Raw genomic sequence first — 16561 nt, 5'->3', positions numbered from 1 at the left:
ACATAATGTTATATGAAAATTGTGTTTTTCATATTTTCCAGTTTGCAGCAGTTCAGTTCTCTTCAGATTACAGGAAGGTTTTTGACTTCAGTGACTATGGAGCTGGTACAGCTCACGAGAAACTAATGAATGAACCCCACATGAGGACTCTCACCAACACACACAGAGCCCTCACATTTGTGATGTAAGTCCACTTTCATTATGCATACAAGTCCTAACAAGTTGTTATTAGAACAATTAGTAACAATTTATAACTTATAGAAGAAAATAACTTTGCTGAGAGAAAAAAACACTTGCTAACGACTAACAACTGAAACACTCGAACCCGAGTTATCTTACAAATAATTAATGTTAATTTATCACCAGTTATATAGCCTTCATTTCATTTTTATTTGAAAGGGACAGTGCAAGTTAATGGACATCCCTGGGTAAAATAGAAACACAATTAAAAACAGGTAATCACACTCTTAAAACAAAGGACCAGTACATTCAGTAGAAACATCTGGTAAAGTGCAGACATGCCTCAAGTGCAATTAATAACAAAGTACAATCAGTCGTAATAAAGTGCATGTAGCAGTATTGTACTGTAAAGTGCAATAGTCTGGATAACAGTAAAGTGCATTAGTCATTAAATAAACATGTTTCAATCAGTCAAATATACATTCAGTAATGTAATTCTTTTTTTTAAAGTATATTCTTTGGGGCTTTTTCACTTTTTATGGACAGGAGAATTGAGAGAGAGAGAGAGACAGGAAATGGGAGGTAGAGAGGGGGGAATGACACAGATAGGGCTGCTCGGCGTTCGGGATTCGAACCGGGGCCGTCTGCAGTGAGGACTGTAACCTCAACACATGGGGCGGGTGCTCTACCAACTGAGCTAAACACAGCCCCAGTAATGTAATTCTAAGTTATACAATTGTTGTATGCATTGTACCTGTATTATTTACATTGCACATAATTGCATCATAACCAAAACTACATAATATTTTCACATATTGCACATTATCATACCTGCACTGGGAAGTGTTAGCAGCCTTGTTTACTTTGAGTGTTAAACATGCAACATTTACACTGTTTCAGGAATGAGATCTTGGAAAACCCAGATGCAGGCGCCTCTCCTGATGCAACTAAGGTTGTAGTGCTGATCACAGATGGAGATCCCAGTGATGTGGACAGAGATGGAATAATTAGAAGATATGAGAAAAAAAACATAATTCGCTTTGTCATTGGGGTAAGCTGTCAAGACTTTAATTTACTTTAATTTATGACATCATTAATCCAGTTAATATGGTTCCAGATGGTATACATCATCAGGAACCCATTCATGAACTGTTTTGTTCATTTCGGACAAAACAATCAAGACGTGGTTTCACCAGCATCAATTCTAATATTTTGTCTTTAATTATCACTGGAACCACCATGGCTGCAGTCAGTCTCAGTGAAACTTTCATAGATTCCAATTTTGACTCCCACATGAGATTTTTAAAAAAAGTGTTGCTCTGGTTTCAGGTCAAATATGCTAAGCTGGATAAATTTAAGGCCATTGCTTCAGAACCATCAGAGAAATATGCCTTCCACATTGAAAACTACGCTGAACTGGGCGTATTACTGGAAAACCTCCACAAAAAGATCTTTAACATACTAGGTGACGTTCAGTTATCTATTTCTGCTCTTTGTTGATTACAAAATAATGAACAAATATGACCCAGTTTTGTCTCTTATTTAGGCTCCAGTGTGGCTGGTGCTGGAGACCTAACTGGGGCCGTCTACCACAAGGTGAGCAAAGTTGAAATGATAAAATCTGGACACAGCTGAAATCTAAATGTTTAAAGGGACAACGAGGAGTTATATTTGGTTATAAAAAAGTCTCACCTTAATGTGGATGAATCTACGTTAACCACACTTGTTAATGGGTCCATTTTCAATAAATATATTGTTTTGTCTCTATCGTTATTTTGTTATTATCTCATTGAGTGCCATTGACGTATATATACGACAATCAAAATACAACGCTTGGGTGCCATTGACGTATATATACGTCAAACACAGTTTTCTGCGGCTGGTAAAGGGGAATAGGAGAGGGTGAGGGGGCAGCAACTGCAGGAGGAGAAGTAGGAGAGCAGGCATCACTCTGCAGAGTAGGACTCCTACTTGTTGTATTTTAGTTTTTTTTTATTGTACAATGAGAAAACGTGAAATAAAATTTTCAGATGCGTGTTCACACCAAAAGCTTCCAAAGCGTCAAAACGCCGGAAGTTAATTCATTTTCAATGAGAGCCCGGCAACACTGAGGCCCCGTCCAGACGAATACGCGGCTTCACCAAATCCGATCTTTTTCTTAATCGTTTTGAAAAAAATCTCCGTAAACACGGCATCGTTTTCAGAAATATCTGCGTCCACACGCATCACCTGAAAACGACCCAAAACGCTGTAGTACCTACATACTGCAGGCGTGTGTGTGGCGCTGCAGCGCTGCCTGCCACACATAAACACTTAAGACAGCTGAAGAAGACGGGAAGTCCCCGCTGTAATTCAATAGAAGAAGTTCCCCGCTGTATTCAAACTCAAACATGGGATTAAATGTTGACAGGGAGTCGTGTCAGAGTAAATATGACGATCAGTGATGATTAAACAGGCGCGATTCAGCCGCAGCGTCTGAGCGACCTGACGGTAGTCGGCCGAGACTGTGCAGCTGCTGCTGCAGCGGTGTGTGTCTGTGTGTGTGTGTCTCAGGTTACAGGTAGAGCGGCGGGGGGCATGACATCATCGTTTCAGAAAAAATCCGTATTGGCCGTCCAGACGAAAACGCTGGGGCGACGTTTTCAAATTTTCCCACTCTGGGACCCGTTTTCAAAAAATACCGTTTTCACCCCCCAAAAACGCCGGATTCGTGTGGACGCGAGGCCAATCCGATAAAGTATTTATCCGGATTCGAAAAAAACGGATTCGTCTGGACGGGGCCTGAGTGTCCAAAGCGTCAACAGGCGTCGCCACGCTTCCAAAGCGTCACCAGACGAGAAGTTGAGCCCTGGTTAACTTTAGGGTAATTAGCTATGACGCGGTTTGGCGGCAGCCGGTGGCAACCTGTCAGAATAGAGATGTCTGTCGGCTGCCTTTTTTTCCCTCTTTTTTGTATTTTGGCTTCCCAATGACCAGCACGGTCGAACTTTGACGTCAGTCACATGACGAGTGACCAAAGCGGCTGAAAATATTTGCCGTTTTGGGGGCTGTCTTGTCTGACGCCCACCCTCGAGCGTTTTTGACGCTTTGGAAGCTTTTGGTGTGAACGCACAGTTACATGTTTTTGAAGCCTAAATTAAAACGGATAAAAAACTGTTTTTCTTGAGAGACTCTCTTTCACAAAAATGCATTTTTCTCAGCTTTCTAGAAAAAAGTGGTCTTTTTGGTTCTATTCAACTCATTGAGTGCCAACCACGTAATTTCTCGTTTTTCGTTCCCATGCGTTGAGTGCCAAAAACGGGATTTTTCGTTTTTTGCTTTTTTTTTAAATTATGAAAATAGACACTTTAATACACATTATATGTGACCTGATCCAGCAAAATGAGTCGCAGTGACCCAAATTTCAAAATTGAGATTTTGGTATCAATGGAAAGAGGAGAAAATAAGCTTTAAAATGATACCCTAGTCAAAGTCATACATTGGATAGTTTTTAAGATATGGCGATTTTAATGATGGTCTTCCACTCACTGCTTTCGATTGAAAACCTGAGAAAAATGTGTTCAAACAATTTAGAACGTCTCTGGTTTAAAGCCTTCCGTGAATCTGGCGTCTGTTCCTTACCATGTGATTACACGTACCTTGTAGAGGCACCGTTCAATGACCCTCGGAAAGCAGAATGCATCTATTCAGATGCTGTTTACAGCTCGTCTCTATCATAAACGGTTCAGAAGATATTTCATGTTTAGTAAAACATCTGCAAGCGTTAGCATGCTACGTTCGGTTTAGCATCGATGCTAACGCTCGGTTTAGCATCGCTGCTACCGCTCAGCTGAGCATCTGGGTCCCGTACTACGTGATTACACATGGCTACCCCAAGGGGGCAGTTGTCGGTCTGAGAAGTGAAGCTCACTTCCGCATTCAAAAAACTGCAATCCCCTCGGCTGTCGCTGGGGGCTGGCTCCAGAAGGGAGCAACTCCAATCGAGCCCCATGTTAAAATAGCCGATTTTACAGCTTAAAAAAACATATTTACAGCCTGGTACATTTTATTTTTTTGGTCTCAATCGATAGTTTCTACCCCCGCACACACTCTGAGGGGGGTGAATTTTTTTTAAACTCTACCGTTTTACTATTATTAGGGTTAAAGTTCTGGCCAATCAGGGCGCAGAACCGTTGAGTGACAGGTCCGGCGACCGCTGCTACGAGGCCAGTGGGCGGGCTCTCGGCCGGCCAACGGCCGCACCGCTCCAAATATGGCAAGTAGAATCCAACATGGCGCGGCTCAAACCCCCGTAGTAGCGGCACAAAACAGACTCCCCCAAACCAATGGGTGACGTCACGGACGCTACGTCCATTCTTTTTACAGTCTATGGGCTACCCTTGTTGTCATAAATGCACCATTCAAGGACCCTCGGAAAGCGGAGAATCTGACGATTCAGATGCAGTTTACAGCTCGTCCCTATCAGGTTCAGAAGTTATTTAGCCTAATGTTGTGCTCCTCTCTAGAGGGTTAAAAGTTGTAAGTCAACTTTAATCGTCATTTACGTGCCTTTCCTCAATTATCTGGACTATGAAACTTTGGGAGATTGTTTTTGAATGTCATTTCTTTGAAATTAGCAAAAAAAATTTTTTTTGAGTTTTTATTGATTTTCCACGTTATCAGCTGATTATCTAAAAATAGAACGTTGCGACTTCCGACTCATTTCGCCAGAGCGGGTCACATATGTAAATTTGGGGACTCTACGACGAGGAGAACTGAAATAGATGACGATCAAAGTCACATGACAGCTCATGATCTGGAAGTTTTTATCATAACTCGGCTTCTGCAAACGGAGTTCTGCATGCAGATGCAGCGCAGATGCAGCGCAGCTGCTCTGCTCTCACCCGCGCTGCTGCAGCAGCTCGGAGCTGAACCAGGAAGCTCTCAGCCGACAGTCCCGCCCGGTCTTCACCTCGAGCAACACCGTGTCCTCCCCAAAGTCCCCCCGCGGTAAAATCTGATGGTCTCTGGGCCAAAGCAGGCCGGCATCACCGACCTGTACCACAGACGGACGTTCCGCGGCCAGAGGCTGTGACACGGCACGGTGCGTCTGTGTTATTGTTTTTTAGTGGCGCCCCCCCCCCCCCCGCCCCCGATGGTGGTTTTGTGAATAGAACAACCATTGTTGCATACGTATATTTATCTTATACGAGCCCTTTGATCCAGAAATGCGAGTGTCAGAAGAGCGACAGACACAAACAGAGCACATTTCATAAAAGACGCTCTATCTCCTTTTCTAGAAAAAAAGGAGGGATTTTGGTGAAACCCAGCCATGTTTAGCTTGACTTTTCTCAGGAACGGAGGCACGTAGAAACAAACGGTTTGTGGTCATTTGAAGCATAAAGTTAAACCTTTCAATTGAGCTACAGTATGTGTTGGTGGCAATAATATAGAATACACTATGGCTCTACATAAAAAGTCAAAAATGGTCTAAATTGCCGGTACACTACACTAAAACTTTGGAAAGGAGCGCGGCACTCAATGAGTTAAAGGGACAACGAGGAGTTTTGGAAAAGCGAAGCGTTTTCACACTACATTTATGAGCCTCCGCGCGCACCGTAAAATTCTTTGACCGGCGCAAGACAGACCTCATGTTTTCATTCATCAAGAATTAAAGTCAGAGGTTCAAAGAGGTTCACATACCGTCGTAGTTCCGACCATTAACGGCGATTCAGCTGCGTTATTCTCATGACTCGTTGCAAAACCGAAAGTAAGGGAGCCGACCAGCGTTTCCGCCACCACTAATAATAACAAAATAACGATAAGAGACAAAACGATATATTTATCGAAAATGGGCCCATTAACAAGTGTGGTTAACGTAGATTCATCCACATTAACGTGAGACTTTTTTATAACCAAACAGAAACTCCTTGTTGTCCCTTTAAATCAATTCTTACCTTTCTGGCTGGCATTTCACACAGCACAGCACAAACATTTGAAAATCAACAGCTCCACCTCCCTCACAAGTCCCACCCACCTCTCCCTCCTGCCGCACCTCCACGTGCCCCCGTCCCTCCCCGCTGCATGCGTTGGCATGGCAACAGTAAACAGAACAAGAACGCGAGTGAAACGGGAACAACACAGTCAAACACAACACCGGAGTTTTAGACCGTATAAACAAACTCAGTGATGACTGATGAGTTTTATAATAAACTGTTGTTACTGCTACTGGAGACGCAGGGGAAGCCATTGTTACAGATCACAGTTCTCAACAAGCTGGGCTGGCGGCCGGACCAGCGTGACCTAATGCGCTAGTTCAAATCCGCGACCGGACCGGGTCGAGCCGTGACGGTCCAGAATTCAACCGGGTCCGGACCCAGTGGCGGCCGGTCAATAGGGGGCGCTAGGGCGCCGCCCCCATCAAAATTTCAGGAAAAAAGTGTAGACACGGTAAACATAAATAACATAATAAAAAGTAATTACCATATCTGTTCAGTGTTCACTCATACAATGGGTTTTACTTTGAAATTTGTAAGCCTTTCCATTCCATATTGGGTTTATTCTGGGTTGTTTCATACATTTCAATAGTGAGGGGCGCCGGCCTAATGAGTGTGTATGTGGGCTCTTAAACTTTTGGCTTCCATGTGACTTCATGCTGGTCTCTAATTGGTCACTTCAAGATTCTCCTCCGGGCGCAGCTCTCTGCGCCCGTGGCCAATCAGCGCGTTTGGGTCATTTTTTCGTCCAATCGGATTGATTCATGATACCTGACCTGTCAATCAAAGTCACTCCCCTGGCAGCGGAGACGTGCCTGTCACTCAAACAGACGCACCCGCGTGCACACGGAGCAGACACACAACAACAACAAGACAGGAGACAATGGCGGCCGCAGCAAAAGAAAAATCTGTTGTTTCTTTACAAAATAATCCTTTCACAAGGCGTTTGCTGGAGTAAAAAAAAAAAGGATAAAGGAGCTTGGACCGGAGCAACCTGACTTAAAAATCCTGCAGCAGGCAAGTGGCCGTGCACGGAGTTACACGACGCTTCTCCCGTCTGTGTCATGCCAAACTCAGGATGTGAAGTTAACAATGCTCTTTATTTATCTCATTTATCTGACGCCCCCCCAATTTATTTTAGCACCAGGGTCCGTGTACGTTTCGTTAGTTTGATTTTTCCTTTAAACCGAACTGTCAGAAAACGAAAGTCAGCTGGTAATTTGGTTTTCCGTTTCAAACCAAAATCCAGAAAACCACAATTCAGGCTGGTTTTTTCGTTTTTTGGTTTTTGTTTTTAAAACGAAAAAACGAGGAAACCAAAATCAAATTACGGTAAAATTTTGATTGTCTTTTTGTTTTTGATCTTAAACAACACATTAACGCCGATGACAGACCGGAAGTGTCGGAACTTCAAAATAAAAGCCCAGTCAATTGCGTTATAGCCACAGACTGTTGATGAATGGCCTATAAAATCTTTTTTTTTCTTTGTAAATATTGTGTTTTGAGCACATGGATACATTTTCACAGCTGTGCTTATTTTTACACATAGCGAAGCTGATCGTTAACTCATCTTCCTCATGTACTGTTCTCCTCGCTGCGCTGGGTCTCTGTCTCCGTTGCGCTGTAGCGCTTCGCTTCCACTCAAATCATTTTCACAGCGGACTTCTGTGACGGCTCCACCATGTCACGAGACAAACATGCAAGAAGTAGCGCAGTTTATTGTGTTTCACCGGCGAGGAGCTGTCATTACGCGCGACCATTACGCACGGCGATTCCCCTCATCTAAGCTGTCAATAGTGCCCCGTGCCGGAAGGGAGCCTGATGAAATCCCGGACTGTAGCCGAGGTCTGGGACTGGATCTCATGTGACTGAAAAGAGTAGAAAAGAACCATAAAGGGGCCGCTGCCACCTGCCAAATATGCCCGGGGTTGGAGATCTGAGGGTCGGGTTGAGTCTCTGAGAAGAGCTGGTCTATCACCCAGCCCCATGCAGCATTATTCCATAAGGTGGCGAACGTTACTGCAGCAGATCGTAATATAGCTATATTCCTCAAATAACAAAACAATCAGCCGGTATTCAATTAATAGCCTGGTCTCATATAATGGCGTTCAAGCCATAAAAAAAAAAAATTAAAAACTATCTGCCGCCGCCTGGGACAAACTGAGGAGGAAATGTTCAGAAACTGTTAGTGGACTGTCTGTGAAGACTGACTGGAGTGAAGCTGACCTCATGTGAAAATGCTCTGACTGACCTGGGAGCGAAGCGCTGCAGCGTGCGCAACGGACAGACCGAGGCACGTGAGGAAGATGAACTAATGATGAGCTTGGCCGCTAATGTGTAAAAAATAAACAAGGTTGTGAAAATGTATCCATATGCTCAAAACACAACATTTACAAAGAAAAAAAAAGATTTCATAGGCTATTTTAGGCTACAGTACAGTGGCTATAACTCAATTCACTGGGCTTTTATTTTGAAGTTCAGACACTTCCAGGCTGTCATCGGCGTTAATGCGGGAGTGAAGCTGACCACCTCACCCTCTGCTTCAGAGAGGGACAGCCTGTCCGGAGCCCGGTTGGGACCGGAGACGGGCCGCAGAACACGTTGTGAAAATGATCTGACTGAATGGAAGCAAAGCGAAGCGCTACAGCAGCGGAGACAGAGACCCAGCGCAGCGAGGAGAGCAGTAGCTATGAGGAAGATGAACTATTTAACGATCAGCTTGTCACTCATGTGTAAAAATAAACACAGCTGTGAAAATGTATCCATGTGCTCAAAACACAACATTTACAAAGAAAAAAAAAGATTTTATAGGCCATTCATCAACAGTCTGTGGCTATAACGCAATTCACTGGGCTTTTATTTTGAAGTTCCGACACTTCCGGTCTGTCATCGGCGTTAATGTGTTGTTTAAGATCAAAAACAAAAAGACAATCAAAATTTTACTGTAATTTGATTTTGGTTTCCTCGTTTTTTCGTTTTAAAAATAAAAAAACAAAAAACCAGCCTGAATTTTGTTTTTTTGGTTTTTGGTTTGAAACGGAAAACCAAATTACCAGCTGACTTTCGTTTTCTGACAGTTCGGTTTAAAGGAAAAATCAAACTAACGAAACGTACACGGACCCACCAGCCGCCACTGTCCGGACCGTTGAGAATTCACAGACCTAACAGTAGCCAAGCCGTTACTGGATGCTTAGACACATGTGACTTCCTGTGTTTATGTACATTATCACTCGGGGCTGCTCACTATTAACGTTACAATATCAGACATGAAACTCCGCGACCAGCTGCGGCTGCAGTTATTGGTCTTTTAAAAAACTATTTATTGTCAAAAACCTTCTTTCTTGTGCGTTGTGACTCTAGTCTCCTTTGCTCTCTGTGTCCTGCTACTGCTCTGGTGTCAATAAAAAATTTTTTTTAAGCGTTCTTCCTGGTCGGGGTGGAGAGGAGGAGAGGAGTGCACAAAGTCATTACAAGTATGTTCGGTTGCTCGTCAAATCTTATTAATCGGATCGAATGATATTATTGGTCAGACTTTTCTCAGTCAGAATTATATGAGAATGGAAAAATTATGAGTTTTTAACCCTGTTGGGTTTCTCTTACATTTTAATGTATCATCAGATTATTAATAGCATTTTAACTTAAGGTGCGTTCACACCGGAGCTTTTATTTTTGTCGCTGTCGCTCGTATCGCTCCGAAAAAAACGCTCCGTCGCTCAGGTGCAGCCGCTCGTCAATTTGGCACAGAGCCACAGACTCGCATTTTCGCTTTGATGACATCATGCCCACTGTCATGTGCCTCTGTTTACACCGGCACCACCGGCATTACGGCAGCCAATCAGCGCTGAGCGACGAGCGACTGACGACCGGAGAGTTGGGATTTCTCATCTCGAGCGACGGGAGCGACTCGAGCGAAAAAACGCTCCGACACTCCGTCGCTGTCGCTCTGAGCCACAGCGTTTTTTTGCCTGGGCGATTAAACGCTCCACCGCTCGTTTGCATTGACTTAACATGTAAACTCGTCGCTCGTTCTAAAAACAAAAGGTCCGGTGTGAACGCAGCTTTAGACAAAGAAATGTGCAAAAGTTCCAGAAAGGTAAGAATTGCTTTAAAGGTGATAGTTACAAGTTTAATTCCTCCTGGCCAGCAGTAGGTGTTCCACTCACACTGCCTGCTCTCGCTCCAACCTTCCGTTTTACTGGTTGCCAGTTACAGCAGTAGCTAAAGTTCTAATGCTGTTGCCACAGAGATCATTCCATGCCGACGTTGCCAACGTAACCTATATATTTCGGACCCGCCAAAATTTATTAAAGGGACAACGAGGAGTTTTGGAAAAGCGAAGCATTTTCACACTACATTTATGAGCCTCCGCGTGCACCGTAAAATTATTTGACCGGCGCAAGACGGACTCATGTTTTCATTCATCAAGAATAAAAGTCAGAGGTTCAAAGACAATCACATACCGTCGTAGTTCCGAACATAAACAGCAATTCTGCGGCGTAATTCTCATAACTCGCCGCAAAACCGAAAGTAAGGAAACGCTGGTCGGCTCGACCAGCATTTCCGCCACCACTAATAATAACAAAATAACGATAGAGACAAAACGATAGGTATATTTATCGAAAATGGGCCCATTAACAAGTGTGGGTAACGTAGATTCATCCACATTAACGTGAGACTTTTAAATAACCAAATAGAAACTCCTCATTGTCCCTTTAAACAATTATTTCTATACTATTTTTTAAAAATTCAGTAAAATTAATACTTTTATTCTGCACCACTCTAGACATTCTGTGGATGCATAATTTTTGAAAAATGTATCCTTTTGATGAAAAAGTTGTAGCTATAACCTTTAAAGGGACAACGAGGAGTTTCTATTTGGTTATAAAAAAGTCTCACGTTAATGTGGATGAATCTACGCTACCCACACTTGTTTATGGCTCCATTTTCGATAAATATATCGTTCTGTCTCTATCGTTATTTTGTTATTATTAGTGGTGGTGGAAATGCTGGTCGAGCCGACCAGCGTTTCCTTACTTTCGGTTTTGCAGCGAGTTATGAGAATAACGCAGCTGAATCGCTGTTTATGGTCGGAACTACGACGGTATGTGATCATCTTCCAACCTCTGACTTTAATTCTTGATGAATGAAAACATGAGTCTGTCTTGCGCCGGTCAAAGAATTTTACGGTGTGCGCAGAGGCTCATAAATGTAGTGTGAAAACGCTTCGCTTTTCCAAAACTCCTCGTTGTCCCTTTAAGATAAATCAAGAATGGAACAAGGTACAAACAAATGTTTTTTTCCCTAAGTTCAATCAGACAACTCTGGAATGAGAAGAAATCATTTATTGAGCATAAGCATAGCAAGCTGAAGCACAGCATGGATAGCATATTCTTGAGCATGGCTGCAGCAGGTTTGGCGTCAGGCTCTGACTCATATTCGTTCCCTGAATGATCTGCCTTGCCAGACATTTACAGGGAATGAAGCGGACCCCCCACGAGGGATCAAGAGACAGAGCCCACAGGTGGATGCTGGGGAGGTGGTGGGTTTGCAAAACCTTATGGGCAGCGAGGCAGCAAGGCAGCAGCAGCGAAAGCAGAGCAGCAGTGGCGTAGCAGCAGAAGCATAGCCAGGGGCGAGCAGGTGAGCTGGGAGATTTAAATAACCCGCCCTATCTGGGCGAGGAGAGCATGTGACCGATCAGCTGATCAGGATGGGCGCGGCTTGAGTCGTCTGCCTGAGACGTCATTGGCACTCATAATTTTTTGGGCCTGCAGAATTTCATTTTTACTGAACCGAATGTATCGGACATAGGCGGCCGAGGACCAGCGGCCCAGAGACTTTAGGGAAGAAGTGGGCACGAGCAGGGCGGCAGTTGTGGCTGCTCCAATCCGGAGGGAATGAGCGGTGTACACATCTGGATTCAGCCCACAGCTAGAGCAGAGTTCCCGGAGCCGAGTGGAAAACCAGGTTCGGGTCATGGGCTTGCCGTCGACGACAAAAAGCGGGTCGCTGGGAGCAGGTGCAGGCCGGGATCTCAGGAAGCGTAGCATGGAGTCGAAAGGGCAGAAAACAGAATTATTTCTTGCAATTACCACAGGAGTTCCTTTATGCATCCTGTCGGTTTTAGAGTGCTTCAGAAAAATGGTGTAGTGATCTGTTTCGAGCTGTAAATCAGAAAAGCAGAGGTCATGCATAGGGTTGAAAGCCAGAGACCTGGTGGTGAATTCCCCGCACCGCATAAACCCGTAGAAAGCCATTAACAGAACAGCCTCTAGCATCTTGTTAATGAGAGGAGTGAACAGCCCAGATCTTAATTTGGAAACCATGGATTGCACCAAGGTGATGGTAAGGGGTAAGCGTTTGTCATTGCCTGGCAGTTGTTCTTTTTTGAGGCCGTTGAGAAGAAGGCGAATGCTGGGATTCTGGAAGAGGCTGCAGACCGTAGCATCCTGACAGCGGAGGTGGAACTGAATGCCAGCTACCAGAGCCTTAATTGAGAGAGGCTGCAATTTGCGGGACTCGAAGGAGTGGACCATAAATGCACAAACTAAAGGGATATTTACAGGTAAAGGTGGGCAGGCAAATCGAGCACAGAACGCAGAGAAAAACCACCAAGCTGAATCGTAGGCTTTTAATGTGTTTTGAGAGAGACCTTTCCTCATGTATTTGGCCGCTGCGCTCAGTAGAGAGGACAGAGGTTGGTCACAGCCTAGTCTAGGACCGTTTGAGAGAAGGAGGGGCATGGCAGGCTGCATGGCTTGGCAGTTGGACACAGGATTCTGAATTTCTGAAATTTGAAGCGAGAGAGAGCATCGGCGATGCGGTTAATATGGCCTGGAATGAAAACGGCACGCATAATAAAATTGCCTGTCACGCATGTCCAGGTAAGACGTCTGAGAAGGCTGTCTCTTTTCGACACAGATGTGGCTGAAGTAAAGGTTTTGAAAATATCCCTAATGCGGCACAGTTTCTCTTCAGGGAGAGAGGCCTGCATGCGAACGCTGTCCAATATGATGCCTAAGAACTCGAGGCGGGTGCTGGGGCCTGCGTTTTTTTCCTCAGAAAGAGGCACTCCGAGAGATAAGAAAAGCTCTTTCACAGTTGAGATGCAACGCGCTGGGGGAGAAGCCGGAAAATCTACCACCAGGAAGTCGTCTAGGAGGTGCAGGACAAAAGGTAATTTATGCGTGTTGTACAAAATCCAGCACAGCGCTTCAGACAGGGTGTCAAAAATGCGAGGGCTGCTTCGGCATCCGAAAGTTAGCTTCACTGCGAAGTAGAATTTGGAGCGCCACTTGACCCCGAATAAATGCCACTGGGAGGGATGCAGCGGCATAACTTTAAAGGCGTCAGTAATATCTGTTTTCCCTAGCCAAGCTCCTTGCCCTGCTGCTTTTATCATTTGAATGGCATTATCGACAGTTGCATAAAACAGGGAAAAGGGGGCTAGAGGGATAAGACTGTTAATGCTGGGGACTGGCCCATTGTGGGGGGAGGAAAGATCGATGATTAAACGTTTTTTACCCGAGTATTTGCGAGTGGCTATGCCTATAGGACTAACCCTGAACGGACTAAACGGAGACTTAGAGAATGGACCGATCATGAACCCCTTCCTGACCTCTTTCTCGAGTAAGTCAGCGACGACCTCTGGCTCTTTCAGAGCTGACTGCAAATTTTTACACACATGGGTGGAAGTGGGAAGCCAGCACAGCCCGGCAAAAAAACCCTGAACAAGCCCAGTTATGAGGTAATCTACAAAACTTCTGACAGGATGATTTCTGAGAGCCTTGGAGAGAGCTGGGACATTCACAGGCGTGGATGGCATCATGGATTTTATTTTTCCGGTTTGGCAGAGCGCACCCGTCTTTGACACACAGATCTCGGGTGGCTGTCCGCGCACCAGCTGCAAATATGCAAATATTTACAATTGCGGTAAGTGCACACATTCTCATTGAAATTTATGCAAATAGGTGGGTTATTTCCTGGAGAATAGGGCACCTGAGATTTGCGACCGACAGGGGCTGATGCTTGGAGCCGAGAAGTGTTGCCCTGGAACGCTGACTTGGGACACAGAGTGGAGTTGTGACTGAATGAACCACAGACGGCGCATGACACGGCTTGGCGGCCGGTGAAGTGCCTGCTGATCAAGGCTAGATCAACTACTGACCAGTCGATACGCTGATTGAATTTCTGAATGTACATCGCAGACTTTGAAGAAAAGCTCTTGTGGTACTCATAAAACATAGTACCACCATAGGACAAGGCCAGGTCAGAGATAATGGCGAGGTAGGTGTCTAGCTCCTGCCTGCGCGCAGGAAACGCTTCACAGATTGTGTCCCTAAAGACGCCAAAAGCAACGTTAAACTCAGCCAGAGTGAGGGATTTTGACAGCCTCGGGTCATTATCTTTGAGAAACACGGAGAAATCCCCGCAATCCACCAGCCTCCTGTCCGATGAATCTGATGCGCAAATGAGGATTTTAACCAGATTTACATCTTGCCCTGATAAAGGAAGCAGCAAGCACAACACCATCAGCAATTGGTTAAATACCCTAAATAAAGAGAAAGGGGATAGGAGACCAGCTATACCTGCGATTATCTGGCTCCTGAGAGCATCTGGAATTGCCCCAGCTGGTGAGAGGAACGGGGCTCCTGTAGACGGCGCAGGGACTGCAGTTCCCAGAGTCCTCCGGGGCAGTGAGAGAAGCTCCGCCGATGACGTGGACGCCGGCTCGACGCCTGATGCGGAAGTGGACGGGAAGCTGTTGGATTCGAGCACAACAAGGCGGTTGTTAACACTAACCAGTGATGCCGACAATACTTCCGCATTGGGCTGAGGAGCCGGAGAAGCGGGAGCGGGAGCAGGAGCAGGAGCGGACGACTTTCGTCTCTTCCGGGGGGGGGGGGGGGGGGGGGGGGGCTTTTTTTCCTGGAGGCGGCAAGGTCCGGCTCCGGATCCTCGAACGCGGCGGGGACACGGCTGACGAGGAGCTCGAGCAGATCTTCGTGCCCCAGGCCGGGTGGGGCGGAGATGCCGTTTGCATACAGCACTTCCAAGATTCGGACCACCGGCCAGTCAAGCAGTTGCCGCTGCACCAGGGGGGGCTGCGGCGAGGAAGAGCCAAGGGATCCTGGTCCCTGGAGGGGGAAGACCCGTCCAGGTCGGAATCCAGCGCTTGGTCCGGCTGGACGCCCTCGCACCCCGGCTCGGAGGAGTCGGAAGACATGGCGACGACAAAAAGGAACAAAATGCAAAACCTCATGGGCAGCGAGGCAGCAAGGCAGCAGCAGCGAAAGCAGAGCAGCAGCGAAAGCAGAGCAGCAGTGGCGTAGCAGCAGAAGCATAGCCAGGGGCGAGCAGGTGAGCTGGGAGATTTAAATAACCCGCCCTATCTGGGCGAGGAGAGCATGTGACCGATCAGCTGATCAGGATGGGCGCGGCTTGAGTCGTCTGCCTGAACTAGCTTCGCAGGCTTCGCATCATTAAATAGAGAGTCTCCTCTTTCCTTTGAGCTATTTGGTGTTTTCAGAGTACAAAATATTCTGTGGGTCTTGAAATATTACTCAAAATCCCCCGAAACGCTGGCACAAGGCACTGACCATTTTATAAAAGGGCTGGCACTCAATGAGTTATTATTAATGGTGGAAATGCTGGGCGAGCTGACCAGCGTTTCCTACTTTTGGTTTCGTGGACGTTGCCCGGCGGGTCAAGGTAATAACGTCGCCGAATCGCCATTTATGGTTGGAACTACGACGGTATCTGATCGTCTTCGAACCTCTGACTTTCATTCTTGATGAATGAAAACATTCTTGGCAAGACATCTGTCTTGCGCCAGTCCAAGAATTTCACTGTGAACGCGGAGGCTCATAGTGTGAAATCACTTCGCTTTCCAAAACTCCTCGTTGTCCCTTTAAAGCTGCAGTTGGTAAGTCGACAAAAGTGAAATTAAAGTCCGAGACTTAGTCGGAAATGCAGTGCGTGTATGAGCTGCTACTCCTGCCCCTCCTACCTGACTGGTGGAAGCACCGGAAGCGGTGGATTTAGGCAAATACGATTACAGGCTATAGGTGGAGCCAAAGGAGTTGGATTTTGTCCTAAATTACCCATTTAATGTCCGACTATCAGAATATAGTGACAGTTCCAGCAAATATGATAATTGTTACCAACTGAAGCTGTAACCAAAAACCACAGTACACCATCATCATAGTTCTTCCTAACTAATCACACATACAGGTAAATAAAGTAAATAAAAGGTTCCGTCAACATAAAAATGAAGACTCATGGTGGTAATGTGCTGATACATGTGATATTGAGCACTTCAGAGACATGATTTCCTATTAAATGTCTCAGATTTTTGGATGTCTGTATAGTGATTACCATGTTGTTCACTGGAACAATCAAGCCGT

The 16561-nt window shown here is 45.6% G+C and overlaps 1 protein-coding gene across 7 annotated transcripts in view; it reads left to right on the top strand.

Moving 5' to 3' along the window:
• LOC310990834 (integrin alpha-L-like) overlaps nucleotides 1–16561 on the top strand; it is a 54419-nt gene that overhangs the window by 24279 nt on the left and 13579 nt on the right. For 4 of the 7 annotated variants that reach the window (XM_083978364.1, XM_083978363.1, XM_083978362.1 and 1 more), the window contains 2 exons: nucleotides 1510–1645; nucleotides 1727–1776. In XM_083978364.1, coding sequence (XP_083834490.1) covers nucleotides 1510–1645; nucleotides 1727–1776 — 186 coding nt within the window. Of the gene's footprint in view, nucleotides 1–41; nucleotides 185–1080; nucleotides 1232–1509; nucleotides 1646–1726; nucleotides 1777–16561 lie in introns of all 7 variants that reach the window. The other 3 variants (XM_083978365.1, XM_083978366.1, XM_083978367.1) reach the window with 1 other exon arrangement.

Source organism: Trachurus trachurus, assembly GCF_905171665.1.
Source record: "Trachurus trachurus genome assembly, chromosome: 1".
Lineage (NCBI taxonomy): Eukaryota > Metazoa > Chordata > Actinopteri > Carangiformes > Carangidae > Trachurus > Trachurus trachurus.
Note: the sequence above shows the minus strand (reverse complement) of the source record. Positions and strands in the feature narration are given on the sequence as shown.